Source organism: Spinacia oleracea, chromosome 5 (assembly GCF_020520425.1).
Source record: "Spinacia oleracea cultivar Varoflay chromosome 5, BTI_SOV_V1, whole genome shotgun sequence".
In the NCBI taxonomy this organism is placed as follows: Eukaryota; Viridiplantae; Streptophyta; class Magnoliopsida; order Caryophyllales; family Amaranthaceae; genus Spinacia; species Spinacia oleracea.
Window position 1 is genome coordinate 17,365,757 of NC_079491.1, and position 14,298 is coordinate 17,380,054.

The following is a 14,298-nucleotide window of genomic DNA, read 5'->3' on the forward strand; positions in this document are numbered from 1 at the left end:
ATCTCTATAGAACTACTTATGTTATGCGATTGGTTGCATTGACTAAGTTTGTCTCAAAGCAACACTAACCTATTAGCTCAAATGGGAGAGCATTGTGCAAATGCACAAAGATGTGGGTTCGAATCCCACATGGGTAAATTTATTTGATGTATAGGTTAACATTTAAAAAAATAGAAATAAAAAAAAGCAAATAGTACAATTAAAGAGGGCGAAAGTATATGCATTTCATAATTTCAATCAAAGAGGGCGAAAAAAGAAGTTGCCTTTCTTTTATTAATCAAAGAGGGCAAATAATATTGCCCTATTTGATTTCAATCTAGGAGGGCAAAAAAAGTTGCCTTCTTTGATTGCAATCAAAGAGGGCGAAAAAAGAAGTTGCCTTTCTTTTATTAGTCAAAGAGGGCAAATAATATTGCCCTCTTTGATTTCAATCTAGGAGGACGAAAAAAGTTGCCTTCTTTGATTTCAATCAAAGAGGGAGACATTTTTTGTATGCCCTATAAAGCTAATAGGACGAGCCTAACAGGGCGACGGGAGGGCGATTTAAAAATCGCCCTGATAGCCTAAAAGGGCGAGTTTTACATCAAAGAGGGTGACATTTTTCGCCCTCTTTGATCTTATATGTTGTAGTGAATGACTGTATTTTAAAAAGAGATACACTCTCCTTTTTTGACATATTTTGGTCCCCACTTCCAATTATATTAATATTTCTCTATTTTTTGTGGTCCCACACTTACTCAAATCATCTTTACGTACTCTAATAAATAAATCACCCACTACTCCACTTTCATTTTATTTTAATAAATTCAACTCAACTCTCCTAAAACTATGTGCCGATCAAAGTGTATCTCTTTTTAAAATATGGAGGGAATATATTAATGACATCATATTCAGATGGTTATTTCAAGAAATTACTCGATTGTAATTTAAAGTGTGACATAAAGTTTAAGGATGTAATTTACAAATCTGGAAGTTTAAAGTTGTAATTGGCAAATAGACAACTTATTGGGTTGTATCTGGCAAAATTTCCTTAAAGTGAAGTGTCAAGAGTCGTCTCATGTTACTTAAAAGTTAAAACCGCCCTATTATTTTACATTTTTACCCTTATTTAATTCTTATTGTCATCTCACCTTAAACTTATGCATTTTGCTTCTTTGAGGTTCTGCCATAGTATGAACTTAAACGGTTAAATTCCATACCACGTACAAGCTAGCCCAAATTTCATGAGTATTTACTATTTTTCAAAGTTAATTATTTCAAATTCAACAACTCATAAAACCCCTTAATGACATATATAGAATTATGTATATTAATTTTCTAACATGGCATAGACTTGTGCATTTGGAGCCCCTACCATCGTAAAAGCTTAATTAAGATGCAAAAGTTTACACCATGATATAAGCTCAAAATGAATAATTCTCTATTTTCGGTGGTGGCTAAAATTTGGTGGTGGACAGATATGAGTTGGTGGTAGCTAGAAATATGGTGGGAATTTGGAGATGAAAGAATGTAAAGAAGGAAGATAATTAGATAAGTGGTGAAATGATGAAGTAAATAAAAAAGGGGTATATTGGTAAACTATAATAAGGCAATTTTAAGTAATATGTGGCGGTGTAGTAAGCCCCTTTTAAAAGAAAAGACCAAACATACTACTCTTTACGTTTCAGATTAACTGACACGTTAGACTATAATTCACTATTCTTATACTAACTTTTACTATAATTTTTTTTTTTTAATAATACTTCGTATATTAAACATAAAAGTTATCTTTTTCCTTAAAAAAAAGATACCATGTGAAAAATGTTGTTAAATAGGTATTGTTGTATACTGTCAAAATATCAATTTTTAAATAATGTTTACTAATATTATTTCATTACTAATGGTCAAACTAGTGTAACGGCATGTGTGTAAAGGTTGAATTAGAGCTAGCAAAATATGACAAGACACGACAACATGACAAGAACCACATACGAAAAGCGGGTTAATGTCAAGGCTTATGACATGTTCAATTAAACGGGTTAACACGACCTGATACGTACGTTTAATTAATTTGGTCGGTAAGTGTTGAGGTTTCCAATATTAAACCGACACAACAACACCCAAGAGAAAAAAAAAACATTAATTTAATGTATAATTGGTGATAAACCTATATAACAAGGCCAACTTTAATAAGCAAACACGGTAAGCGACATGCATGAACCGAACACGAAAAAAGCGAGTTAGTGTAATTTGGAATTTCAACACTATTAGTTAAACGTGTTAGTGTCAATTAGGGGTCATGTGAGGTTTTCCAACTTGTTTATATTCAACACAAAAATGAAACGACCCGACACGACATTTTGTCATGTCTAGGTTGAATGTGTCAGTTATTCTGAAACGAATGGAGTAAGATGTTGGCAAATTTGCAAAAACAACCTTTTATAACCCATTTTTTGTGAGAAGCAACCTTTTAATTTATTTATTTTGCGAAAAATGACATTAAACTAAAGGAAAATTTGGTAATATTAATCCAACCTTTGGCGGTTTTCTTTTATTAATCCCACCTACGACATATTTTTTAATAATTCCACCTTTACTACCCAACGACTTTTATTGGGCTTAAGTGACCGCGGTGAAAAAATCATCGAGATGGTGATGATGATGATGACTGAATATATCGAGAGAGAGTACTTCCACGTAGGGACATATTACCGCCGACAATAGGTTTATGAAGTGTTGGGCCCAATAAAAGACGTTGGGTGGTAAAGGTGGGATTATTAAAAAATATGTCGTAGGTGGGCTTAATAAAAGAAAATCGGCCAAATGTTGGATTAATATTACCAAATTTTCCTAAACTAAAAAAAAACCTGTGAGAGACAATCTTTTTGTCTTTTCCGTTGTTGACTGCTCATTTCTCGCATTGACTTCGCCGGTTTTGCTAATCTCACCGTAAATACTCTTTGTTCTCTCTATTCAGCGTAAAAACCAAAGGCAAATTTGCAAAAAAAAAAAACCTTTAATAACCCATTTTTTGCGAGAAACAACCTTTTAATTTTTTTTGCGAAAAGGACTTTAACTAAAAAAAAACTTGCGAGAGACAACTTTTTTGTCTTTTTCCGGCGTTGACTACTCATTTTCGGCATTGACTTCGCCGATTTTGCTACTTACATTTTTTTTCCTTAAAACAAAAATCCAGCAAAAAAAACCCAAATGTCATTCTCTCTTTGTTCTTGCTTTCAAGGTAGATTTTATCTCAATTCAATCATTCTCGACACTCTTCATCTACAATTTGGTAAGTTTGGTTAATTAATTTTGTGTAATTGCAATGTAGAAGAGTTAGGGTTTTATCCCAATTGTTTGAATTGAATCGAACTTTTGGACGAAAACAGTATTGGATAAATTCCCTATTGTTTGAAATTGAATCAAACTAGAACCCGCATCATGTTCTATAGCACATTTTACTCCCCATCATCCGCCGCCCATGAACATCGAATTAAGCCTTAACTAGTGAGTGCATGGAATTAAGGTTTTTTACTCTACTAAAAATATCAAGGATATTGTTAATTTGATGGGAAAATAGTGGTGAAATTAGGTGTTTGTTCTTGTATACGGAGATTATATGTAAAATGCTAAGCATTGTATGTTTGTGTCGGAGAGGCAATTAGCTTGAGATTATCTCTACCATATGCATGGAGTTTATAAAGGTAAATAAGAAGATATCTAAGTATACTATTAATCAATTGTAATTTTTTTAAAGGTTTTAATCAACTACTTTTATATGAGAGAATATGGAGGGAATAAATAAGGAAAAACGAAACATATGACTTGCACATGGGAAGTCAAGGTCGGAAATTAGTGGTCAACGCCAGAAAACCCCAAATGGTTGTCTCTCGCAAGTTTTTTTTAGTTTAAGTCTTTTCCGCAAATTTTTTTTAAAAAAATGTTGTTTCTTGCAAAAAAATGGGTTATAAAAGGTTGTTTTTGGCAAATTTGCCTTTTGGTTTTAAGGGGAAAAGGGGGAGGTTAGCAAAACCGGCGAAGTCAATGCCAAAAATGAGTGGTCAAAGCCGGAAAAGACAAAAAGGATGTCTCTCGCAAGTTTTTTTTTAGTTTAAGGTCATTTATCGCAAATTTTTTTAAAAGGTTATTTTTCGCAAAAAATGGGTTATAAAAGTTTGTTTTTGGCAAATTTGCCTAAAATGTTTCATTTATATATGTGACCATTGAAAATTTTCTCCATATTTATCGGGTACACATAGCATGTCTATTGAGTAAGGTGTATAATCAAAATTGCGTTCATTAGTATCCTTATATTATTTTTTTTTCAATTAATTACAAAGGGAATACAAATTATAAATGGAGGAGAAATGAGATTAAACTTGTGACGTATCATATACATGCTCATAATATTTTGTTCTTGTTTGATTATAATTTTAAAAAATGCAGAAATCTAATATACATATATAAAGGAGGCATATTTGCTGAAATATTAGAGCGCCACCTAGGATTACTAATGGTTTCGGCTAATAAAAAATAAGATTTCTAATTTATTTTTGAATTAAAAAAATCGAGTGCCACGTAGATAATTAATTAGGTGCCACGTAGATATTTAAATTAATTAATTAATTACTAATATATACAATTCCATCCAAAATCAAACGCTCTAATAATTAAAAAATAAATCTAAAATAAAATTCATCCAAAATCAAACACTAATCTAAAATAAAATTCAATCCAAAATCAAACATTAATCCAATATTAGAGCGCCGCGTATGAAATCTAATGGTTTCAGCCAATGAAAAATAAGACTTCAAAATTATTTTTGAATTAAAAATTCGAATTCCACGCAGATAATTAATTAGGTGTCACGTAGATATTTAAATTAATTAATTAATTACTAATATATACAATTCCATCCAAAATCAAACGCTCTAATAATTAAAAAATAAATCTAAAATAAAATTCATCCAAAATCAAACACTAATGTAAAATAAAATTCAATCCAAAATCAAACATTAATCTAATATTAGAGCGCCGCTTAAGAAATCTAATGGTTTCAGCCAATGAAAAATAAGACTTCAAAATTATTTTTGAATTAAAAATTCGAATGCCACGCATATAAATAACTAGATTTTAGCCCGTGCGATGCACGGTTTCTATTAAATGGTTAAGTTTAAATAAAACTCTTATGTATATACCAATTTTATATATTATTTTTTTTTTTGGTAAAACCAATTTTATATATTTGGTATTAGATTAGAATAGTTTTTGATTTTGCATTGAATTTTATTTTAGATTTATTTTTTTAATTATGAGAGTGTTTGTTTTTGGATGAAATTGTATATGCATAATATTAATAATTAATTAATTAAAATATCTACGTGGCACTTAATTATTTATCTACGTGGAACTCGACTTTTTTAATTCAAAATTAATTTTGAAATTTTATTTTTCATTGATCGAACCCATTATATTTCCTACGTGGCGCTCTAATATTGGATTAATGTTTGATTTTAAATTGTTTTTTATTTCTGATTAGTGTTTGATTTTTGACGAATTTTATTTTAGATTTACTTTTTAATTATTAGAGTGTTTGATGGAGTTGTATATATTAGTAATTAATTAATTAAAATATTTATGTGGCACCTATTTAATTATCTACGCGACAATCGATTTTTTTTAATTCAAGAATAAAGTAGAACTTATTTTTCATTGGCCAAAACCATTAGTAATCCTATGTGGCGCTCTAATAATTCAGCAAATATGCTTATTGGATTAATGTTTGATTTTTAAATTGAATTTTATTTATTTTATTTTAGATTAGTGTTTAATTTTGGATGAATTTTATTTTAGATTTATTTTTTTAATTATTATAGTATTTGATTTTAGATGAAATTGTATATATTAGTAATTAATTAATTAAAATATCTATGTGGCACCTAATTAATTATCTACGTGGCAATCGATTTTTTTAATTCCAAAATAAATTAGAAATCTTATTTTTCATTGGCCGAAACCATTAGTAATCCTATGTGGCGCTCTAATAATTCAGCAAATATGCCTGTATATATTAGTAATTAATTAATTAAAATATCTATGTGGCACCTAATTAATTATCTACGTGGCAATCGATTTTTTTAATTCCAAAATAAATTAGAAATCTTATTTTTCATTGGCCGAAACCATTAGTAATCCTATGTGGCGCTCTAATAATTCAGCAAATATGCCTCCTTTATATATATATATTAGATTAGGTGCCACGTAAATATTTTTATTAAATAATTATTAATATTTCTTATATACAATTTCATCCAAAATCAAACACTATAAAAATTAAAAAAATAAATCTAAAATGAACTTCAATCCAAAATAAAAAAAAATCAATTTAATCTAATATATAAAATATAGCAGTTGATATATGTAGGAGTTTTATTTTAACGTAACAATTGAATAGAAACCGTGCATCGCACGGGCTAAAGTCTAGTGTATATTAATTGGAATTGGTAGTTTTTGAGGGAATTGGAATTGGTAGTTTGATTGGCGGGAAATTATTCAATTTATTTGATCCACACAAAAATAGGCAAAAACAAAAGTGGTGTTTGTTATGGACCTTAGGGAATTAACCTTTTAGGGAGTGTTTTTTTTTTTTTTTTGAATGAACCTTTTAGGGAGTGTTGGTTAGGGATATTCTAAGGGAAATGGAAACAACATGATTCGTAAACAATATTCGAACAAGACGAACTCTTAATAAATCCAAATTAGAACAGGAATTTGCAAAGCTCGTTGAAGCTCAAATTAGATGGAACATAGGGACATAGGTATATAAAACTTAACTCAAACAAATTAAAAGCTTACTCGACTCGACTCGTCTACCGTTGTAGTAGAATTTCTTGTTTAATTTTGAATTTTTTCCTCTTTTATATCCAAAAATAAATTAAAATAAAAAATTATTCTTAACAAAGAAGGAGAGAAAAAAAGGGCACACCAATAATCTCATCCATTAAAACAAGAGCCAAAAACAAATCACTTCTCTCCCACCATTTTTGCATTGCTTGATTTAGGGGAGGGAGGGGTCCTATCTTGGCGCCTACCATCTTCTTCGTAGAGAGAAAATAATTTCTTGAAACACAAGATTTTTTTTACCATAATTCTATCAAAATCAACCTTTCTTCTTAAAATCTTCGCTACAATTTATTTATCCGAAAATTGATTGAATTTTCGTGTTATTTTTCCTGCCCATTTTCGATGATGCATAAAGGATGAAGAAAATGGGCTTAAAATAAAACAAAGATGAAATGTAAATTGACAACATTTTGATAAAAAGTAATGAAAGCCACCCCTTATTTTCATAGCAAATTTTTGATAACAACAAAAAAACACCAATGTCAGCAATGACCCTAACCCCAAGATGTTACGTATGGTTCATTACAATGTTTCTTTTAACGTCCATCCTTTCAGGTGGCACTTTCTTGGTCCTTTACATGACCCAACCTGAAACCCCAACCACTTCTTGGTACCCTGTCATCGGAATTTCTCTAGTTTGCCTACCTTGGTTCTTCTGGGTTCTAACCGTGTTGTATCGTATCATCTCTCGAACCCTCGGTTTTAGGATGGTTTGTTGGGGGAAAAGCATGTTACCTGTCAATAATAGCATGCGTAACGGTGGTGGTGGTGGTGGTGATTGTGGTGGCACCACCACCGTAGAAGGTGTTGCTGATGATGGTAGTAGTTTGGAAAATGGTACCACAGGTAACGCCACGGCTAACTATTCTTCCTCACAGGATGATACGGATGCCTCAAAGCAGGTTCATTATAGCGATTCGGGTGGTCAAGGCGAGGATCTTAACAACCTCGGGTCTTATGGTGGCTCCATCTCTTCTATAGCTTCTCATGAGAGCGAATTGCCTTTGAAGCTGTCGATGGTATGACCGTAATTGGAAGAGACGTACCGGTACCGGTACCGGTATCGATCTAGATCATGTATGTATAGGCAGCTTAATTGGTCATCGAACTCTCAATCAAGTTAATTTTCGTCGAATTGAAGCCATGTAAATGATGCTGTTGGGTATGGCGCCCTTGCTTTTGAATCATGTATAAATTTATCGTACACCCAGCTCCAGCTCCACAGGTAGAGAATTTATTAATTAATCAACTAGTGTAGACAAACAGATTATTGTCTTGATCACCTTAATTACTTTATGTAGAGAATATACTTAAATCATAATCAGCCTTTCAAGATATCTATTGCATTCATATGTTACAAACTTACTCCCTACGGTCCCTTAATACTCGACCTATTTTGATTTTTTGCACTATTCACATAATTCACTTTGATCCTATTTTATATATAATATATGAAAACAAATGTTACTGTATAATGGGGAATAGAACTTTCAACCTATTTCCTAAGAAAATAACAAGAGAATTAACTTCCTATGAAATGGAAGTTTCCATGGGAAATAACTTCCCAAGTGAACCAAACAAGCACTATGTACTACTTTCGTGATTCCTCTTCCACCAAAATGTATGCTCTCCTACATTATACATTTAGACTTGTCATTCTCTAATGTAAATCTTGCAGAACTTAACAGATGATAAAATTCTGGTACCAGAATGAAGTTCATCCAGTTCGTAATCCAGTATTCTTTTTAATATACTTTCTAGTTATCGACATATGTTAAATGGGCAGAGTAATGGCAAGAAAATGTATTAGCTAAGGAAACTCTTGAGCTTTGGGTGAGATCATCTAGCATTACTTGGATTATATCCCTAATTACTTTAGATAATGGCATAATTGGTGAAGTCATTATCACTTTTGTATGTACATATCATTTTATAATAGCGAGCCATCTTTAAAAGATGCTGTGTCTTGTGACTAATACTCTGATCTCCACATATATCTCACAAACGCGAGTGCTTATATACTTATATATTTTCGTACCAATAAAGTCTTAACGTAATGGTTAAAATTGAGAACATTTGTACAATAGGTTTCAGGTTCGAATCCCCTATTCCGGCCAGTAAAGGGGGAAACTAACAAAAGATTCATGTACATAAAAAAGATGGTCAAAACGACACATACTTGGTACATAAACTGAACCTTAACTTGCTTTTAACTACTGAATAAAGTGTCATCTCTGACTCGGAATCACAGAATATACATTAGTTTAGATGATCCGTGTACTTCTCCAACAAAAAAGAATCACATGGAGACAGCAATTACACTACATTTTGAAATTTGAAGCCACCTTTGATTGAGATTTGAGACTCGTAAACCGTTATTAAATAGCATTCCATATTAGTATTACACTTTCGACGTATCGCAAATTCGCAATTGTCTTTTTCAAAAGTTTTTTAATAAGAAAATTGATATTGATAAACCAATAAATTTTAAAACTCACGAGCATATATTCTGGTATATTCTAGTTACAATAATCGAATGAATATACGGAGTACTTCTTTAGATTCATTGATATTTTTTTTTTACAACACAAAATAGGGATTCGAACCTGAAAGTTATTGTACACAGGTCCTCAGTCTTAACCACTAGGCCAAGACATCATTGGTATAGAGTGCCACCTATCTGACTATACCAGTAATAGCGGAGTAGTATAATATCATACAAAGGTACAACTAATTTTGCCAAACAAGTCCTAAAATCATGAATGTGAACATGTGATGTGACCACCGAGAAAATGAACTTCTGTATTTAGAAACACCGTTTCACCATTTTATAAGGCATACAACTGGATTTCTATTTTGAGTTTTGACCATTTCACCAGCACTATCAAGTTAACCGTTCTCAGAAATTTGAGATCCACAAAATAACAACTAACCAATTGATCAAACCCACTGATTTCTAATTAAAATCATACCAAACTTTAATTACAAAAAACAGTTAAAAGAAGAAACAATAAAAAGGAATTGAAAAGGCAACTTTCCAGATCCAAAAGCATAATAATAACAAATTACTCCGTACATCCTTCAAGAGTTCCGGTATTACAACCGAAATGTTGAATAATACTAATACAAACTAGTAAATCGTCATAGTAGTACTAAAATATAGAGGAATTTAGAAAAAAAAGGATTAGGCTAACCAGCGTAGATATGAACACCAACAGCAATAAGGAGGATGGTGATGAGGCCGAAGTAAATGATAGCGTGCACAACTATGGCGGCACCGCTGGTTTGCATACTACCGAACTCAATCACACGGCCGCGGCCTGGTATTTGGAACAACAATCCTGGTTGTAATAGCACGAATAGCACCACCGCTATCACCACCGGTCCCCAATCTGCCATTTTTTTACAACTGTTTTTGTGTTTGTGTTTCTGTTTTGTTATGAGAAATGAGAAACTTCCGTTTTTTTTGTTTTGATTTTCAAGTAAAGTGGAGGTTGGAGTTGGGGTGTTTCTGATTTTAAGTATTTAAAGGAGGCTTTAAAATAAGATGTACGCACGGGATGGAGTTTAATGAAATTAGAGAAAAAAATAGCAATGTGTAGACTTTAGAGAGTGACAAGGATTTGAGATGTAAGAAAGCCAAGTAAATGCAAGGTGACTCATCATGTTAAAACGTGAGTAGTAAATTCTAAATTTACATATTTTTGTTGTAAAATAAAGAGTAGGGAAGAAAATTTGGGGGGAGAATAATTATGTATCTTATTCCATGAATAATGGGGTATCTACACATATAATAGAGTATGGTTTACTTAGAGAACAATAAATTCTAAGATTGAGTATATTTCAGAAAGATACTAGGATACAATGGACGTTCATATAATATTTTATAACACTCTTCCTTGATGTCCATTGTTGAAGATTATGCCTCGTAAAAACCTTGCTAAAAAATTTAGTGAAGGAAAAAAAGTACACTATTCTTCATATGCTTGAATTGTTTCCCTGTTAAAAACTTTACCAGGAAAACGCAATTGGACAAAACCATGGTTAAGGGAAAAATAATGCAACACGTATTTATCCGCCTGATAAATACTCCCTCCGTCTCTTTTTGTTCTTTAAGTTTTCATTTTTAGGTGTCCAAAATGTTCTTTACATCTTTTATATTATCACATAAATGATTTAATATTCTATCAAAATTTGTGTCCAATTATTATTTTAACCAATTAAATCCATTGGGTCATTTAATCTCTCACATTTTTCCATTTAGACATTAACTTTTTCTTATTTTTCCAATATCAGATTTTTGATAAGAGTGAAAACATTATAAATAAACGTAATTTTCCTTGTTTACCTAAAAAACTTAGAAGAATCTCAATGCACAGTAATTAGTCGTTAAAACGCGTGCAAAATACCAAACGTAAAAAACAAAAAGAGACGGAGAGAGTACATTATTTGAGATATTCTAGTGCAATTGATCTAATATTGTTGGATAGTTTCTCAAATGTAGCAACAGAGAGTTTCTTTATAACTGATTCTCCAAAAATTGCTTGAATCTTCAAATCTTCACTTGTACAGATGAGTCGAGTATTCATATCACCATTCTTTTGAAAACAATGCATGTAAGATGTGCTTCTCTATATCTTATTTGATACATATGTTCTCGAGTTGTCCAATACATATTATAATAACACCCTTATATCTAATCGAAGCTTCATCTGGGATCATTTTCTTGTACATGATATTACAAACTTTAGCCATTCATTTTAGACATATGTACCTTCTTCCGGAGGCCGGATTTAATAGTAGAAATCGATTACCATTGATCAAACTTTCCCAAGTCATTATTTTATGGCCATACATGACAAATAACAATATCATTTTTCAACTTGGAGATACTAGGATATGGGCCGCTTGCGATAGCTTTGCCGAAAGAACGATGAATTTCAATCTCCAAAATCAAACACGATATAAACAAAGAAGAAAAGTATACAAGTATAGCTTAAGTCCAATTACATTTGATATCTTAACTTTCAAAGGCTCAAGTCTCAACAAAAGCTTAAGTCCAACTACTATGTTAATAGACATTGTCCTTGTAGTACTTCCCACCCCCACACGGCCAAACACACACACAAAAGTAGAAAAAAGGGAAGGGCAAGAGAAGATACATTCATAAATTTGGAGAAGAACATTAACATTTAATTGCCAAAAAAAGTATCAATCCCTAATGTATCAACTTGCTTTCTTTTGTTCTCCTTTCTATCAATTACATCATCAGTTAATCAACATAAGTTGGTAGAGTTGGTGGGAAACTCACCTTATGACAGGGTCGAGTCCCATTAACTATGAAATGCGTTGAAAATGGCTTAAGCGAAGACCTGCGTAACTGATCTAACTACAGTTTTTATGTCTTTCACTATATATGAAATACATTTTAGGCTACTAATTTTTTTTGCTATGATTTATCTTCATCCAAGCTCCATTCGCTGCATCTATATCAAACAAAATCTTACTTGAAAAAGACAGGGGAATGATGATAAGAGAGGGCACCATTAATTTTGTTTTGGTGAAAAGAGATGGCGCCATTAATGAATGACAATCAACTTAACTAGGTAGAGTAAATAGGTCTGGAGGTCCCTTAACTTTGCCAAAAAGAGCAGTTAAGTCCCTCAAGTTTCAAAAGGAGCATTTAGGTCCCTCAAAATGGATGGAATAAGCTATTTTTATTAACACCGTTACATTTTCCGTTAAGTTCAATTAAATAATAATAAAACTGATTTTAAATAAAGGGAAATCAATTTACATATGTATAAATGATTTAAAATAGCTTCTTTTGATTTTGACTTAGCTTTTTCAAGTTCCTTAGCCTTTTCATTTGCTTTTTCACCCTACACATTTCATCATAACAGAGCAATTTAACCCTATACATCTACAATAAAAATTAACAAAATATATTAAAAGAGATGCTAAAATATTTGATCTTGATTAATTCCGAGAAAGAAAAAACTGAGATCTAATCCCCCCAAACAAATAGATTGATCATTTGGTGGAAGATGGCAATGTATTCCATTGAACAATGATATAGGGATTACAATATGATCGAGTCCTAATTCATTAATATGACTAGAAGTCTAATATACATCAAATATCCCAAGGCAAAATCCTATGAGATATCTAAGTAGTTAAAAATCAAGTGTCGATGTGATTACAAATAGTTCTTACACTTAACTTATTAAACACAAAATCACAACATATATTAATAAAGGATAATCTAGTTACATGACAATGGTCCTTCCCCACTGTACAAGGCTAGTAAATACCTGTTGCTTTAAATGATTTAAAGGACTCAAGAAATATATATGGAGTATTGAATACAAACCAAGATATAAGAGATGAATATTGTTGTAATGCTTTAAGCCAACCCCCTTGTGTTTATATAGTCAAGGAAGACCAATGGAAGATAAGCTGTTTCTCACATCTCAATGCTCCTCATTAAATACTTAGGAGTAGTTAGTAGATCAAGGAAGACCAAATTAAATATAGTCTTGTTGTAATGCTTTAAGCCAACCCCCTTGTGTTTATATAGTCAAGGAAGACCAATGGAAGATAAGCTGTTTCTCACATCTCAATGCTCCTCATTAAATACTTAGGAGTAGTTAGTAGACCAAGGAAGACCAAATTAAATATAGTGCGTCTGAAATGCAACTTGTATCTAATACAAATGTTTAAATTTCCAGAACAGTGGATACATACTCCGTATATGTGCCTAGTTTGAACACATACTCCGTATTAAGGTTCATTACCTTACTCGGACGAAGCTCTTTTACGTCCTCTTATCTAACGAGTATGACCATTAATTGAATTTCGTTAAATAATACTCTGATGAGCGAGCTTAGCTTTGAGACGAGATAGAACACAAAATGAGGCTCATTAAACAAATCAGTTTGGACATGATCTGAACACAAACATGCTCGTTCATGTTACAAGCTCGTGAACAAGCTCGTTTATGTTCATTTATTTAATTAATTAGACGGGCTTGAACACACATCTAAACTTGATAAATAAATTAGATTCAGGAGCATGAAATATTGGACATATCGGTAAGTGCAACGTCTAATTGTAAATTGTAACAAAATTCATAATTCACGTTCTACAAAATTTTTAAGTGTTTTATTTGCCATGGAATGTTAAATACTCTGTTTTTTGAGAGCCTCAACGGCTATATTTTTGTAAAAAGCTAACTGAAATGAATTTCCCTTTATTTAATTATTGGTAAATGGTAAATGTAACTGTTTTTTTGTCGTTTAGTGCCTTTTATTTAGTTTCCTTTTAATTTAATTGAATTTTAACGGCCGTTAGTAACAGAAGTCAAAAAGCAGCGGTTTCCATCCATTTTGAGGGACCTAAATGCTCCTTTTGAAA

At 31.7% G+C, this 14,298-nt stretch overlaps 2 protein-coding genes across 2 annotated transcripts; one reads left to right on the plus strand and one right to left on the minus strand.

The window, feature by feature from the left end:
• Window positions 1-7,361: 7,361 nt before the first annotated feature.
• On the plus strand, window positions 7,362-8,219 carry LOC110804642 (uncharacterized). The gene has a single exon (XM_022010248.2). The coding sequence runs from the start codon at window positions 7,362-7,364 to the stop codon at window positions 7,905-7,907; it is 546 nt and encodes a 181-aa protein (XP_021865940.1). The 3' UTR covers window positions 7,908-8,219.
• Window positions 8,220-9,903: 1,684 nt separating this feature from the next.
• Window positions 9,904-10,281, minus strand: LOC110804636 (uncharacterized). Its single transcript, XM_022010237.2, has one exon. It carries the CDS (start codon window positions 10,279-10,281, stop codon window positions 10,072-10,074), a length of 210 nt encoding a protein of 69 aa, XP_021865929.1. The 3' UTR covers window positions 9,904-10,071.
• Between the last annotated feature and the right edge of the window lie 4,017 nt (window positions 10,282-14,298).

What these genes read in the sequence shown, in the direction of transcription:
- LOC110804642 (XM_022010248.2), top strand. Translation starts at nt 7,362, where the DNA reads ATGTCAGCAATGACCCTAACCCCAAGATGTTACGTATGGTTCATTACA.
- LOC110804636 (XM_022010237.2), bottom strand. Translation starts at nt 10,281, where the DNA reads ATGGCAGATTGGGGACCGGTGGTGATAGCGGTGGTGCTATTCGTGCTA.